The following is a 15,609-nucleotide window of genomic DNA, read 5'->3' as shown; positions in this document are numbered from 1 at the left end:
CACTCCATTTTTTGTCGTTTGACCACTCACTTAATCTGTCGTGGTTCATTTCTGTTCTACAGTTCACATCTAAGGTGAACAGCTCAATGTGAACTGTTGCCAGCAAATTGTTGCTGACTCCTGTAGTGGGTGAGAGGAGGAAGAAGCCGCAGATAATAGCTATTTTTATTTGTAATCCTGGCTTGCAGGTGGGTTGGGCTTACTCGGAGCCTACACAGACAGCGAGGATGAAGATGGTCCTGACACTGAGCCACAAGAGGCAGAGCCACCGACTGGCAAGCCTGCAGATATCGACAGCACGTTGGCGAACTTCATGGCGGTGAGGATTAGGTTGACCTTGCAAGCTCCGCGCACAGCCAGCGTCTTCTCTTCCTCTCTACTCAATGCCCCCACCCTGAGCACAGCCCTAATTTCGCCCAGCTTCCATTCCTACATCCTATGTTAATTAAGTTTGAGGGATTTCTCTTCTAAGGTACTATCCCTCTCTTCTCTGGACAAGCTGACATCAATCCTTCCTCAAAACGTTAATCCTGGATTGCTCTGTCAATGCACACCACTGCACATTTCCAATTTCATTCCTGTCTAGTCTTCGAACATGGCAAGTTTTGAATTCTCCCAGTCAGATTTCCTTTGCCAGAATAGTGTCAAGACAAGTTTCTTCATATTCAGAAGTCACTTCCGATATCTCCCTGCCATCCTTGTCCTTCCTTCAGCTTTGATGTGATTTGCCTCCTAATTTACCCTGCTCCAGTACACATCTCCTGTTTTAGCTAGGAAGGACTGCACATACTTGGTTCTCATTGCATTTTTATTGATCAGGTCTGTAAAATGGGTTCTGTTTCTGTTGTATAGTTCTCTGGTTTTCCCTGAGGATCCAACTTCGCCACCTTCCTATTTCTCATTGATATATTCATGCTATCAATGTCATCCAAAAGTACATTAACTTGCATATGTATGTTAGCAACCCCGCTTTGATTTTCCCCACTATTTCCTGCTGTTGTTAAACCGTGGGAACATTTGCCCAGCATCCAAATTGTTTGCAAACTTGACGTCATACTTCAACCAATCAGAGACCTATTACTAAGACTACCTTTTCCCACTTCTGTAACCTAGTTCTAACTTTTTCTTTGCTTTCCCATGCTGAAACCCTCATTTGCCTTGTTACCCATAGTCTCAATTATTCCAGCTCACTCCTAGCTGGCTGCACGGTTTCTATTGCAGCAACATTCAGATTCTGCTTTTGATATCCTAATTTGGAGATGCTGGTGTTGGACTGGGGTGTACAAAGTTAAAAATCACACAACACCAGGTTATAGTCCAACAGGTTTAATTGGAAGCACTAGCTTTCAGAGCGCTGCTCCTTCATCGGGTTGTTGTGGCGCATAAGATTGTAAGACACAGAATTTATCGCCTTTCCTGCTTGCCTGCATTTCTGTAGGAACTTGATGTCTGTTTCGATATGTGCAATCTTGGAGATCCTGTTCACTTTAAGCCAGCAGTTAAGCAGGTTGTAAATTCTGTGTCTTACAATCTTATTCTCCACAACCACCTGATGAAGGAGCAGTGCTCCGAAAGCTAGTGCTTCCAAATAAACCTGTTCGACTATAACCTGGTGTTGTGTGATTTTTAACTTTGATATCCTAAATTGTCATGTTCTATTCATGCACCACCTCATGTTCGCCGATCTACTTTGGGTCCTGGTTAAGCAGTGCCTTGTTTTTAAAATCTTTACTTTTTTTTCTCAAATTCTTCCGCTATCTCATCTGTCTTTGAGAGCTAGTCCAGTCTAACAAGCTTCTGAAAAATCTGTGCTCATCTAATTCTGTCCTCAGTATCTCAAATCACTCCACCCTTGATGACCATTCATTCAGCTGGTACCTTAAGCTCTGAAATTTCTCCCAAAACATTTTCACAACTCTTGTTTTCATTCTTTAAGATGCTTCTTAAAAAATAACTGATACTTTTAAAGCCCATGCAAGAATGAGTTTTTGCCACATATATCTCTCTCCATTCCTCCCCCTAAACTAAGAGCAAACTGTTTCTCCCTCCTCTTTGTTTCCACCCTACCTATTTGCTGCACTGCTCTTCCACCTCAACCAGCCTGCCATCTTCATGGCTCCCAACTCCCACAAATTGGAGAATGACTGCCAGTTCCCGATAGACTTTATGTTTTGGTTTTAGTTGTTGGAAATGTATTATCAGGAAATGTTGTATAGATAATGAGTCACTGTTGTAAGCCCTTGTCCATGTTCGAATGCATGTGAATTCATAAGCCTCACAGGGATTTGATCGTTTTGCTTTGTAACAGTTGGCCCTTAACAAATCTGTCTGTGCTCTAAACTTCTGCCTGGTAGATTTGCACTTGTGACAGAGAAGGTGAACAAGTGCCTATGGTTCTAATTCTGAAAGTTGTGCACGCTGGAGGAAGGACTATAGCTCTGGGCAGATAAAGCAAATTATTACATTTATCTACAGTCCTTGATCAACCACCCCATGTTTCCACATGTCAAGATGGAATTTCATTCACTGTCAATTTCAGTTTTTCCCTTTAGTTCAAATTGCCAACATTCATTGTCTCTCTTTTCTGAACTAGTAAAACTCATTCTGGTACTTCAGCAATCAAGGTGACTATTCTTGACAAAGAGCAGTTTCAATGAATCTGCGTGTTGAGCCTATTCCATGTTTTGACATGTCTTTAGGATCAATTAGAAGTCGTAGGTGTTATGTGTCAGTAACTCATCTCCTGACTTCCCCAAAGCCTGTCCATCATCGACAAGGCATAGTCAGGAATGCTTGACCCCATTCAGGACAAAGCAGCCTACCTTATTGGTACTGCATCAACAAATATTCATTCCGTCCACCACCAATGTGCAGTAACAGCAGTGCATACCATCTACAAGATTTGTTGCATTACATCACTTGGAGCTCTTTAGACAGCACCTTCCAAACGCTCGATGACTATCATCAAGCAGGACAAGAGCAGTACCACCTTTGAGTTCTCCAAGCTTTCACCATCCTGACATGTATAATATATGGTACAGTTCAACATCCTGGAACTTTAGCACCATGGGTCTCCTTACACCACAAGGCCTCAGCAGTTCAAGGAGGTAGCTCACCACCATCTTCTCCATGGCAGTAAGGGATGGACAGTAAATACTGGCCCAGCTAGTGACATCCACATGCCACAAGCACATGGAAAAGAATGATGGAGCCTCTGTTTTGCTGAACTATCCTGAATGTGCAGTGTGTGTTTGCCCTTTGGCACTCATCTACAGTGTAGTGGTCGGAGAAGTGGCTGTTCAATTTCATTCTTATAATATTTGAGAGTGTCAAACGTGTCCTGGTGGTAAATGCATTTCATGGAAGTGATTACAAGAATTGATCGTCACAAATTAGTGTTTGTAGCCTATAGAGGTCCTCAGGTAGTGGGAAAAAAATGATTACCCAGGTTTTCCCACAGACTTGGCGTAACAGAGACTCCACCCTACCTCTTTACATAGCACTTTGTTTTTCACTTTATGCTAGACACTCTTTCACCTGTGCATTTGTTTTCACTTGTACTTTGTCCTGTGGAACAAGGCTGTTATGCTAAATTGTTGATGTATTTGCAATTTTCTGATAAGATAGCTGTTGCAGTAGCATAGATTGGAGTTGAGCCATTTACCTGGCAGGCAAGGCACCACCCCTTCAGTTGCTTTCAGAATGGTGATAGGACCCTTAAATCATAGAATGTGCCATTTACTAATGAGAAAGGGGACGTGGTTGCCACGCTGATCCTTCCCACTCCTGTCGCCATGGATATCTGGGTTCACCAACACTGCGTCAACTGGGATGGCTTCTAGCCAGGAAATTCAAAGGGCAAGCTCATCATCTAAAGGCAAGTGACTTGTTATTTTCTTCAATCAGGGTCCGATGTAGTATTTCCAATCCTGATCAACAAATGCCTCACTGCTTCTTTCAAGCACCTCACTATGTTTCATATCCGATTGCATTGCAGATGGTCTACAGGCGAAAGTGGCAATCACCTTCCACTATCATTGTCCCACAGAAAATAAAGACATAGGCAACTAGTTACACCTGTTCTTTGATGTTATAGGGTTGATTTTTTGATTGTTACCTGTATGTTCCCTGTTCAGTGCAGCTTCTCTCACTCCTCAGGACCATCCATTAGGAGTGGGGAGTTTAAATCCTCAACTTTCAAGACTAGAACTAAATATGTGGCTGACTGAATCCAGTTACAACTTGACCATAGGAGCAGAAGTAGGCCATTCAACCCATCAAGTCTGCTCTGCCATTCCATGCATAATGCAATCTTTTCCATCTGTATGCATAATCCTTCTTATAATGCAGATCCTGGATCAAGGGTATAAGGATACTCTGCATGGGAAAATGTGGCCTGGTTTTTGGATGCCAATCAGAAATGGGTTTTGTGGAAGATTGACTGACTGACTGGGTGGATGCTGACTGGATATTTTCCCTTGTGGGGGTATTTAGACAGGTGCCCTGTTTTCCTTGCTTAAGACTAGGAGGTTAGGAGAAATTTGGAGGGTCATCTGAGTTTGGAATTCTCTTCCCCATAGAACAGTGGAGGCCAGAACATTAAATGTGTTCAATTCTAAGTTAGATTGTTGATCTACCGAGAGTCTAAAATTATAAGGGTGCATGGGAATGAGAGTTGAGGTCATGATCAGTTCAACTGTGATCTTATTGAAGGGCACACCATGCTCAAAGGGCCAAATGGTCTCCTCCTCCTGTTTCTTGTTGAACTCTTTGAGTCCAAAAGGCATCATTGGGTTGAGTGTGGGCTGAATCAATGCTTGTTCAAGTGTCATGTTTGTATTTCTGTAAATGCAGGAGATTGATGCAATTACAGCACCCATGCCTGTCTCTGAATCAGTGGCTACTCCCACTGAGACGCCACTGCCAGCACCCACACCACCACGACCAGAACCCACTGCTCAGAAAGCTGCAAACAACCATAAAAGCAGTGAAGTGAATGCAACAGTGGAAGGCAGTCACGTGGGAACTGATTGGCACTACGATACACAGTACTCACTTGCTGGAGGTATGTAATTGGTACATGTCCAGTACATTGGAGATCTGTGATTGATTAATATTATATATGGTGCTCAATGACTGTAACTGTTCATCATTGACTTTTCTGAGCATAGGAGACCAGTCAGCCTATCAAGCCTGTTCCACCTTCTTGAAATTTCCAATTTCATCCCATTCCTCTCCCCTGTAAACCTGCAAATTAGACCTTATTATGTATATTTTTAGCTGCCTTCTGAACGTTGCTCTAGAATCTGATTCCACCTTTATTTATAGGCACTATGTTGTGATCTGAAAAACTAGGTGATGAATTTTTCCTTGTTGCCCTTCACAATTATTTTAAATCTCTGACCGCTGGGTGCTGGTATTTTTATTTGAAAGAAAGCAGTGTCCCCCTATTTGCCTCAACATCTGGGGAGCATCCCAGCTTTACATTTAATAATGTACATTAAGGGGGGGGGTTAGCATGCTTACTTTGTTTTTGTATCCAGTACCGTAATCTGTTCCCTCTCTCGATTTAATACTCCCAAATTTGATAATCATTTGCAAATTTGGCAATTGTGCTGCCTTTGTCTAGCTGCTAGCCCCTTTTAATAAGAAAATAATAGTCCAAAAATGGAGCTCCATGGAACCTGTCTGGTCAGAAGAATGTCTTTCACCGCTATGCTCAACCTCCCATCCCTCAGCTAATTTCTTACCCACCGTACTGTCATGACTTTAATCCAATGAGCTTCGAATTTTCCAAATAAATCTGTGCTGTGGTATATTGTTAAATATCTTTTTGGAGGTCTATTTATACAACAGCTGATACTGTTAAATAAGGATTTTGGATTTGGCAGGTGCTATATGAGGAGCCTTGCTGCATTGCTTCTTATAGATGTTACACACTGCTGCATTGACACTGAAATAAGTGCATATTGAAGGTGGTGGATGGGATGCTAATCAAAGGGGTGTTCGATTCTGAATAGTGTCAGGTTTCTTGACTGTTGATGGAAATGGCAAGTTGAGAATATTCCATCACATTCCTGCCTTGTGCTTTATAAGTAGTGGGCAGGCTTTGAGGAGTCAGGAGGTGAGTGCATGGTCCTCCGCCTCTGACCTGCTTTTGTAGCCAGACAATGGACAGGTAGTGTCCAGGTTGAGAATGGGTTCCATTCTGGAGTCCGTTCACAAGTTGGGACAAAATGCAGGACAATATAAAGCAGCTGTTTGTAAGTATGGGGAATGTTAATGTGCCACATCTTTAAAATTAACCTTGTATGGGATTTGCATTTGTAACTATGAGCATTCATCAATCAGGGAACTGGTCCAGTTCAGTTTCTGGTCAGTAGTTACCCCCCCCAGGTGCTTGGTAGCGGGGATTCAGTGGTGGTAATGCTAGCTGATGGTTAGGGTAGTGGTTACATTCCTCTTGTTGGAGACAGTCATTGCCTGGCACTTGAGTGGCATGAATGTTACTGGTCTTTCCTATACATAAAGTTAAAAATCACACAACACCAGGTTATAGTCCAACAGGTTTAATTGGAAGCACACTAGCTTTCGGAGCGACGCTCCTTCATCAGGTGGTTGTGGAGTACACAATTGTAAGGGGCAGAGTTTATAGCAAAAATTTATAGCAACTTTTGAAGGAGCAGCACTCTGAAAGCTAGTGCTTGCAATTAAACCTGTTGGACTATAACCTAGTGTTGTGTGATTTTTAACTTTGTACACCCCAGTCCAACACCAGCATCTCCAAATCATTCCTTTGCATATTTTGGGAGTTCTTCTCTTTGCCCTCCATTCTTTCTCTCTTAAATACGGGCTTTCTGCCTATCCACAGTGCTCTGGGAAACATAGAACTCATTGTAGCTCCATTTCCAAGTTGTTGGCTGATCACTTATAACTGATGGAACTTTAGAATTCCTGTCAAAATCTAACTGATATGAGGTACATCTTCCTGCCATCTGCAACAAATTCTTAACATGGTTTCTTTCATATACTCCATTGCTGCTAGAGCTTTCTGCTGTCAGATTCATAACTATTATGTTTTTATTCACACACTCATCTGAATTGTTCACTAGTGAGTTCTACGCACACCTGAATCCAGATCTCTTTGATCTGGATCTCCGATTTCTTCCTCTGAATCCTTTGTTTCATATTTGGTTTTGAATACATTATAACAAAGTTAGGGGTAGTTCATGATATCCATAATATCTATATTTTGTACTTTGTCTTTACTATATGCTATTGTTGACTGACAAAATCTGATTACCAAATCTATGACGTGAAATGATTTATTTCCTTAAATCTGTGGTCACTATCTCATTGAAATCTCTTGCTAAGGATAGATTTGTATTAGGTGGTTATGGTGTCTTTCAATGTTTGTAAATGCTGCAGTTATTGCTTATCTTTGAGAACTTGATTGCCTTCCACGTCTCTCATTCCTGCACTCTTTGCGAAATGTTTTAATCTTTGAGAAAGCATGTGCATATGCAATTCTAATATAATTACCTTCGTTTCCTAAGTTTCTATCCCCCAATGTTCATAACACTTGTTTAATTTCCCGGTTGGAGCGGTTATTTTCCGTCAAAGGAATACAGTAGTGTCCTGATTGTGGAAATTGCAAATTCAGATATTTCCAAATACAAGAGCTTTATCGTCTTCCATATCCAGTTGCATCTGTTTTCTCCATTGATAATCTACTTTAATAACAAGAATATTTCACTGAACACTTCATCCATGCTAATTAAATGATTAATTCTGGCTATTTTACAAGGAATAGGCATCTTTTCAAAGATTTTGTGAGCAGTCGCAAATTTGAAACTAGTGGAAATCTTCAACTTTGTCCTGATCCTTTTTACTAAGTGTCTCAGTAGCATGTTATCCATATGGGAGATGTGCGCCTGCTGTTCAATGCTGCACAATTGCAAAACTGCAGCCAACACGTTGATCACTGATCTGAAGCTTCTAGTGACCAATACAATGCCCTCTCTTTGATCTGGATCTCTGATTTCTTCCTCTGAATCCTTTGTTTCATATTTGGTTTTGAATACTTTATAATAAAGTTAGGGGTAGTTCATGATATGGTCGTACTTTGAATCCGACTGCTTCTAGTGTTAATTTGCTTATTGTAAATCCCAAATATTGTTCCCCTCTCAAAATTTTCCATAATATCGCTGTTCTCGTTTCTAATAGTACAAAAAGAGAACTATAACTATCAATTACGATCTATACCTAGATGCTGAAAATGTGTTGCTGGAACAGCGCAGCACGTCAGGCAGCATCCAGGGAACAGGAGAATCGACATTTCGGCAATAAGCCCTTCTTCAGGAAGGGCTTATGCCCTTATCCATATGAGAGATATGCGCCTGCTGTTCAATGCTGCACAATTGCAAAACTGCAGCCAACACGTTGATCACTGATCTGAAGCTTCTAGTGACCAATACAATGCCTCCAGCAACATATTTTCAGCTCTGATCTCCAGCATCTGCAGACCTCACTTTCTCCTCGAAGATCTCTACCTAGATGGTCTCACCAATTTGTTAATGTTGTGTCCTTCACTTGTGTTGTATCACCGATAGACCCCTTTGTGCCATGCGTGCTGCTGGGAAGGAATACTTGCCCGGGAATTTTTTGCGCTTCTAACATACATTCTAACAGCGTATATTTATCCTCACATTTAACTCCAGTCAAAACAAGAGATTTGTCCATACTTAATACTTTGGTACAGTCCAATAACTTAAATTTGGAATTTCCAAATGAATTTTTTGTAGTCTTGCATCCAGCCTCCTGAATCCTGTTATGTACCAATTGGTACTACTAGCCTCAGTCTTTCTAAATTTGTCCAAATCTGACTATGCATCATTAGCCCTAAGTAAATCAGCTTTTTAAGTATGGAAGTTAACAAGCTGTCTAAATCTTCATCCATGATCAATTCTCCAACACCTTGCATCTTAACTTACCTCTGTGTGGTGACAAGAGTACTCTTTAGTAAAGAAGTAACCCAATTTAACTGCATTCTTCCAATTTTAATAAGGTTCATTTTCAGAAAATAGGGGTGTGCAATCATACCCTGAAACATATCTCAGTATGCCAAAGGATAACTATTTAAATAGGATTCAAGATCACATGAGAGAGCTTCATTTCACTCGGCCACAATCCATAAATCTCACTCCCTGCCACTGGTTACAAGCTTTCCATATTTATATATACAATTCAGACCCAATTAACTTCTAATTAATACACCCATCACTTTTTTTCCTCATTCCATTAGGTGTAAAAATCTAGCCAGAATGATCATGAAAGTAACAAAAATCTGGCAATTTCCAACTTGAAATTTTCAAATTACTATGCTGCCCCGACATCCCAAACACTGCAGGTTTTGGAGAATTACTGATTTACACACCTTATGAAACATAGAAGGAGCAGGATTAGGCCATTTGGCCCTTCAGGTCTGCATTGCCATTCAATATGATTAAAGCTTATCATCCAACTCAATACTCTGTTCCTGTTTTCACCTCATACCCTTTGATTCCTTTAACTCTAAGAACTATATCCATTAACTTTATGAAAACATTCAATATTTTGGCCTCAACAATTTTCTGTGGCAGAGAATTCCACAAGTTCATTACTCTCTGGGTGAAAGGATTCTCCTTGGTCCTGAATGGCCTACCCTGTATTCTTAGACTGAGAGCCCAGTTCAGGACTCCGAGTCATCAGTCACATCCTTCCTGCATTTACCCTGTCAAGTTTTGTTATAATTTTATGAATTTCAATTAGATCCCCCTCGCCCATACTTCTAAACTCCAGTGAATATACAAGCAGTCTCCAGATTGTGAACGAGATACGGTTTTGAGTCCGTTCGCAAGTTGATTTGTGCACAATTTCGAATAAAATGCAAGACGCTGCTTTTAAGTACAGGAAATGTTCGTATGTCAGACTTTTGAAATTAATCTCCTGTATAGGATCTCTTTGTAAGTATGAGTGTTCGTAAGTCAGACATCTAGCAATTGGAGACACCGTTAGTTCTAACCAAACCAATCTCTCTTCATACATCAGTCTTGCCTTCCTAGGAATCAGTATGATAAACATTCATTGTACTCTGTCTATAATCAGAATGACATCCTCAGGTAAGAATGTCAAAGTTGCACACAATGGTCCAGGCGTTGACTCACCAAAGTCCTGTACAATTGCAAGAAGACCTTCTTCCTCTATACTCAAATGCTGTTGCTATGAATGCCAATACCATTTGCTTTCTTCACTGCCTGTTGCTCCTGCATGCTTGCTTTCAGCAACTGGTGTACAAGTCCATAGTATTGCACCTCCCCCTTCCCCAAACTTCTGTCATTCAGATCACTTCCCTGATTTTGCTGCCAAATGTGGATAACCTCACATTTATCCACAATGTTCATCATCTGCCATGCATTTACCCTCTCACTCACCTTGCCTAAATCACACTGAAGGATTTCTGCATTCTACCAGCCAGGTTGGTATTGTGTGCAAATGTAGAAAAGTGCTCCCTACTTTTAAGAGAGGGAGAGATTTCGTTCTGACTACCCTAATCAAATTCTTGAAGTATGTTTAGCGCCACCTTTCAGTAATCTATGCATGAGGGAATGCAAACCTGCACTAAATGACTTCTCAGTTCAACTACTTCAGTCTAGTAGCATTGGTGAATCTGGATAGGTCCCCTCTAAGGTCAATATAACTACCTTAGTGTATGCTTTATAAATTGAATACAATATTCCATGTAGTGTTTAATGGGGCATACATTTTGTAATCCAATTGCTTTGAACTAAAGGCTAGCATTTCAGGAGCCTTTTACCTTCACCTTTGTGTCTAGCCACTAGGTTTTAGTATTTTTACATTTGGATCTTTAAACCTCTCAACTGTGTAGTTCCGATGGTACATTTAGGAAACTACGTGAAGAATACACTCTTACACGAATCCTATGATTTCCCATTTTTTAAAATTAATTCGTGAGATGTGGGCGTTATTGGTTAGGCCAGTATTTATTGCCCAGCCCTAATTGCCCAGAGGGCCGTTAAGGGTCAGTTGTATTGCTGTGGGTCTGGAGTTGCACGTAGGCCCGAGCAGATAAGGATGGCACTTTCCTTCCCTAAAGGATGTCAGTGAACCAGGTGGGTTTTTTCCAGACAATTGACAATGGATTCATTCATTCTAGATTTATTTTTTAAATTTGAACTTCACCATATTTCAGACCTTAGTCTCCAGAATGTTACCTGGTTCTTTGGATTAACAGTCCAGTGATAATATCACTAGACCAATAACTTCCCTAAATACTAAATTCCATACTGTAAGTTTCACCCAGAAACTTAATCTATGAATGACCGTTTGCAACTTTATGCTCCTGTGTACATGTTTACTGTGCCACCTAATTTGGTGTTCTTTATTCCTTCATACAAATCATTAATAATTTCAGTAAACATCTGAAACTCCATTACAGACATTTGGGAGACATTATCAGTTATATACTACCTAGTGGAGTATGTTTCCTAGGTCTCCTAACTAATTTGCTACCCCTAAGTCAACCACCATCTCCCCCTCCTGGAGGACTGTATGCTTGGATGTAGATGTGTTTATGCTTCATGTGTAGCTGTAATGACTCTGCTGTTGTCTCTCTCTGAACAGTTAATGTGGATATGGGTGACTGGCAGGAGGTGTGGGATGAGAATACTGGCTGCTACTATTATTGGAATGTTCAAACTAATGAAGTGACATGGGAGCTGCCCCTCTACCTGGCTGCTCAACTCCAAGGGCTCCATTACCAACACAGGTAGGTGCTTAACTGCAATGTACTCTGCCAGCACACTACCTAAGAAGCATTCCAGTGCTGTATCTTGTGTAATGCTATTTGTCAACACAAAATGGAAAGATTTCAATTGTTGGATGCCTTGTGTTATACAGTATAGAATTGCATTAACCTTATTTTTAAATTAAAGAAAAGCTTTAAAATTGGCACTTGGTGTAAAGTCCATCTCCTTCCCCCACAACTGCACCCACATTGGTGATATTGACCAAGGGTGATGGCCATGTTGTGCACTGTATTGTGTAGGACAATTTGAGGCATCTCCATGGCACTGACTTGTCCCTTTGTTGGGCAAACTGCAGCGATTACGAGTTAACGCTCAGCTGAAAAAGCATTCTTTTGCATCCACCCAATCCTGTAATTCTGAGATGTTTTATCCCATGTCATGATTGGACACATGCTTTGATTTTAATGCGTGTGATCTCTGTGGGAATCCAGAGGTTTTTTTAGTCATGTGGATTGCATGGAAATGCACATTTGACAGTTGTTTACATCCGTTTGTGTCTTTCCATGAGAGAAAGTTTACCACGGTAATGGAGAAGATGCAGCAGTAGCAAAACACATGGCCCAAATTGAGGGCATTGAAACAAAGACAGACAAGCATGTGAGTACTTAACAAGAGGAGTAAGGGATTGAAGCTGGGAAGGGGCCACAACTTGAAATATAGTGCTGATATTACACTGATTCTAACCAAAGAAACCATATGCGATGTCTCCGCTCCTAGCAGTGTGAAATGTGAAGGGCTGTCTCGCCAGGGGGCCCAGCAACCGGTTTGCACAAGAGTAGGTTGTGATACGACCAGTGGCTCGTCGCTGTATAGTGCAAGTGGTGATCTTGCATCTACCTCTGTACCCATTTACTATTGAGACGATGCAGAAGGTAACCGCTTAACGTTCTGCGGGTTGCATGGAGGCTGTAGGTTAAGTATTACAACGCAACCTGTTATTTACGACTTCTTTTATTTTGCTGGAGTCGCTGAGCCTAAAGGGTTGGATGATTTCCTTTAACACTACAGTGGCTTGTTCCTCGTTCCCCCTCTTGAATTTCAGTGAGGGAAGTGACTAAATAGCAAGAGGTAGAAAATGGTCAAGAGAGGTATGCAGGCTCATTGGTTGACTTTAGGATGAGAGTTGCTTCATTGTGGCCCATTACAGTTGGCACTGGTGCGAGCACAATCAGGTCCCTCTTCAAAGTGGAAGTCCTTAAGTGCTAATATGCTGGAGAGATTAACGTTTTAGTAAAGGCAATCAGAATTCCAGAGTGAAGACATTACAAGACAATTCCACCTTGTACATCATAGCTTAGCTTTTAAACCCTGTAAGTACATGATCTGGGTTTATATTTCCAATTTATCATTCATATTTTCCAACCACCATTAAAAGTAAGTCACTCACTAATGTTCTGATTTTGCTATTTTCTTTTAAACACTGATCCTGATGCCCTGTTTGACCCAAAGGAGAGTGTGTGAAAAAGTTATGATGTCCAATTTTATACGGTAATCCAAGATTATCCATTCTATGTATGCACCGTTCAAGAGTAATGGATGGAGAAGGGTCTCAAGACAGTGACGCAAGGAGGGGCTCACATTTCATCGTGCTGTGTAAAATACTCCTAGTAGTACACCATCTAGATCATGAGGTAACAAAGAGAAGGCTGAGGGGTGACCTGATAGTCTATAAATTAATGAAACGTTTCCATTTGGGCAGAGGGCAAAAGTAGAGACTGTATATATAAGTTTGTTGATATAAAACTGGGTGCAGAATTATAACTGACGGGGCCATAAAGACACTGGTTAAGTTGTTGGGATTTCTGGTAGACGAGGAGATAATGTGGAGATATACTCACTCTTGGTATATAAATGTTGGTATCCTGAGAAAAGTGGGTTCATGTCCATGAATTGCAGTTACAGACTTATAAATATTGGACAAATTTTTGCTGAGTGGGATATTGGTCTTTAACAGAAAGTGTTAGCCTTGCTGCAATTATTTAGGACTTTGGTGAGACCAGACCAGGAGTGTAGTGTCTAGTTTTGGTCTGTTAATCAAGGGGAGAATAGACTTGCCTTAGAGAGGGTGGAACAAAGATTCACTAGGTTGGCTCCTGAAATTTTGAAAGAATGATCAGGTGGGCCTTTATTCTCTGGAGGGGTCAGCCATTTTGAACACAAGAAATGTCTTTGGTCATTTGTGAAGCTTTGAAAAATCTATACTAGTGTGAATTCTGACTGTTCATCTGATGAGCATACTACAATTCAGATTAGATGCTGATGGAATTTTGATGGAGCTGTAAGTGGATTTTATTTCTAGATTATGATCAACTTGAATCTGGAATAGGCTTTAAGGATTATATGGCCTGCTGATATTTATGTTCTTCTTGAGATCAATTAGCAGCTGATTTGCAATGCAGAGTAACACCACTTAAATTCCTATGAAGATCCCACTTTCTCAACCATCCTCTTTGCTTGAGATGTGGTGGCTCTCAAGTTAAACCACCAACTGTTGTCCTTCTTTCTAATGAGGGAGAAACGCTATGGTTCTGTGGGACTAGGGTGGCTTTAAGTTTTACCTTTTACTTACGATGTGCTGAGGTGGGTGAGTGGCAGGGGGCATCTGTGGGCCATAACTGTAGTAGATTGAGTCGCACATGAGAGCAGTGACGTTTTTAGTAAAATCCCTCGTAAAAACGTGTCCACTGTTTCCTTCAAAAGATCAGGTGTTGTCATTGGTACAAGTAGAAGGGCAACACTCCTTATCTAGATTAAAGTGGTGCTAGAAATGCAGAGCATCCGAGGAACAGGAGATGTGGTGGCCAGTTTCCTCATTTCCCTTCCCCCCCCCCCCCCCCCCCCCCCCCCCCTCCTCCCCACCTTACCCCAGTTCCTAACTTCTAGCTCAGCACTGTCCTCATGACCTGCCCTACCTGCCAATCTCCCTTCCCACCTATCCACTCCACCCTCCCCTCTGACCTATCACCCCCATCCCCACCCCCATTCACCTATTGTACTCTATGCTACCTTACCCCCAGCCCCCTCTTCCCCCCACCCCCTTCCATTTGTCTCTGGAGGCTACCTGCCTCCATTCCTGATGATGGGCTTTTGCCCGAAACGTTGATCTTCCTGCTCCTCGGATGCTGTCTGACCTGCTGTGCTTTTCCAGCACAACTCTGATCTAGACGCTGCTTTCCAGCATCTGCAGTCCTCACATTTGCCTAACACTCCTTATCTATGCAGTTCTGGGATTCTTTGCCTAAGATTTGTGCCATTGCCTACAGAGAGGAACATTTACTTTGTATTTACTACAAGTCAGTTGTTTTTGAAGGCTAGCCATTAAGACAGTATGCTCACCACCAAGGTGGAGCTTTAGGGTTGATTTTTGGGAAATCACAGAATTTGTCTGTAAGTTTATAGGAAGGTATTAAAGATGGTGGGGGGGGGGGGGTGTGTGAAAGAAACAAAAATTGGTGTCAGCGAAATTTAAATAAATTCATTTACAGTCGGTAAATAAACCCGAAGAGCAAAGTGTGAGATTAAACAAAACTTTTCTTTGCAAAGGCAATCAGCGAAAGAGTTTGTGGTTCAATAGTGAGAGTTACAGCACTTTAATGCACCCTTTCAGTTAGCTTGAAGATTGTCACCCCCCCACCCGTCAGTGAGAGGTTCGAGCAGGAGCATGGCTGTGTAATTTGATCCATGCAAGCTGGCAGCCATTACTGCTTCAGGTTTCGCAGGCCCACAAGCTTACAGCTCATGC

General features: G+C 41.5%; 1 protein-coding gene across 2 annotated transcripts in view; it reads left to right on the top strand.

The window, feature by feature from the left end:
• Positions 1–15,609, top strand: part of fnbp4 (formin binding protein 4) — a 45,318-nt gene that overhangs the window by 11,375 nt on the left and 18,334 nt on the right. Inside the window, exons 3-5 of one of the 2 annotated variants that reach the window (XM_087996828.1) lie at positions 189–319; positions 4,855–5,065; positions 11,683–11,827. In XM_087996828.1, coding sequence (XP_087852954.1) covers positions 189–319; positions 4,855–5,065; positions 11,683–11,827 — 487 coding nt within the window. Of the gene's footprint in view, positions 1–185; positions 320–4,854; positions 5,066–11,682; positions 11,828–15,609 lie in introns of those variants that run through there. The other variant, XM_087996829.1, reaches the window with a different exon arrangement.

The sequence above is a fragment of the Chiloscyllium plagiosum genome, unplaced genomic scaffold (assembly GCF_037043375.1).
Source record: "Chiloscyllium plagiosum isolate Xiang-an unplaced genomic scaffold, Cpla_swu_hap1 HiC_scaffold_18, whole genome shotgun sequence".
Classification (NCBI taxonomy): domain Eukaryota; kingdom Metazoa; phylum Chordata; class Chondrichthyes; order Orectolobiformes; family Hemiscylliidae; genus Chiloscyllium; species Chiloscyllium plagiosum.
Note: the sequence above shows the minus strand (reverse complement) of the source record. Positions and strands in the feature narration are given on the sequence as shown.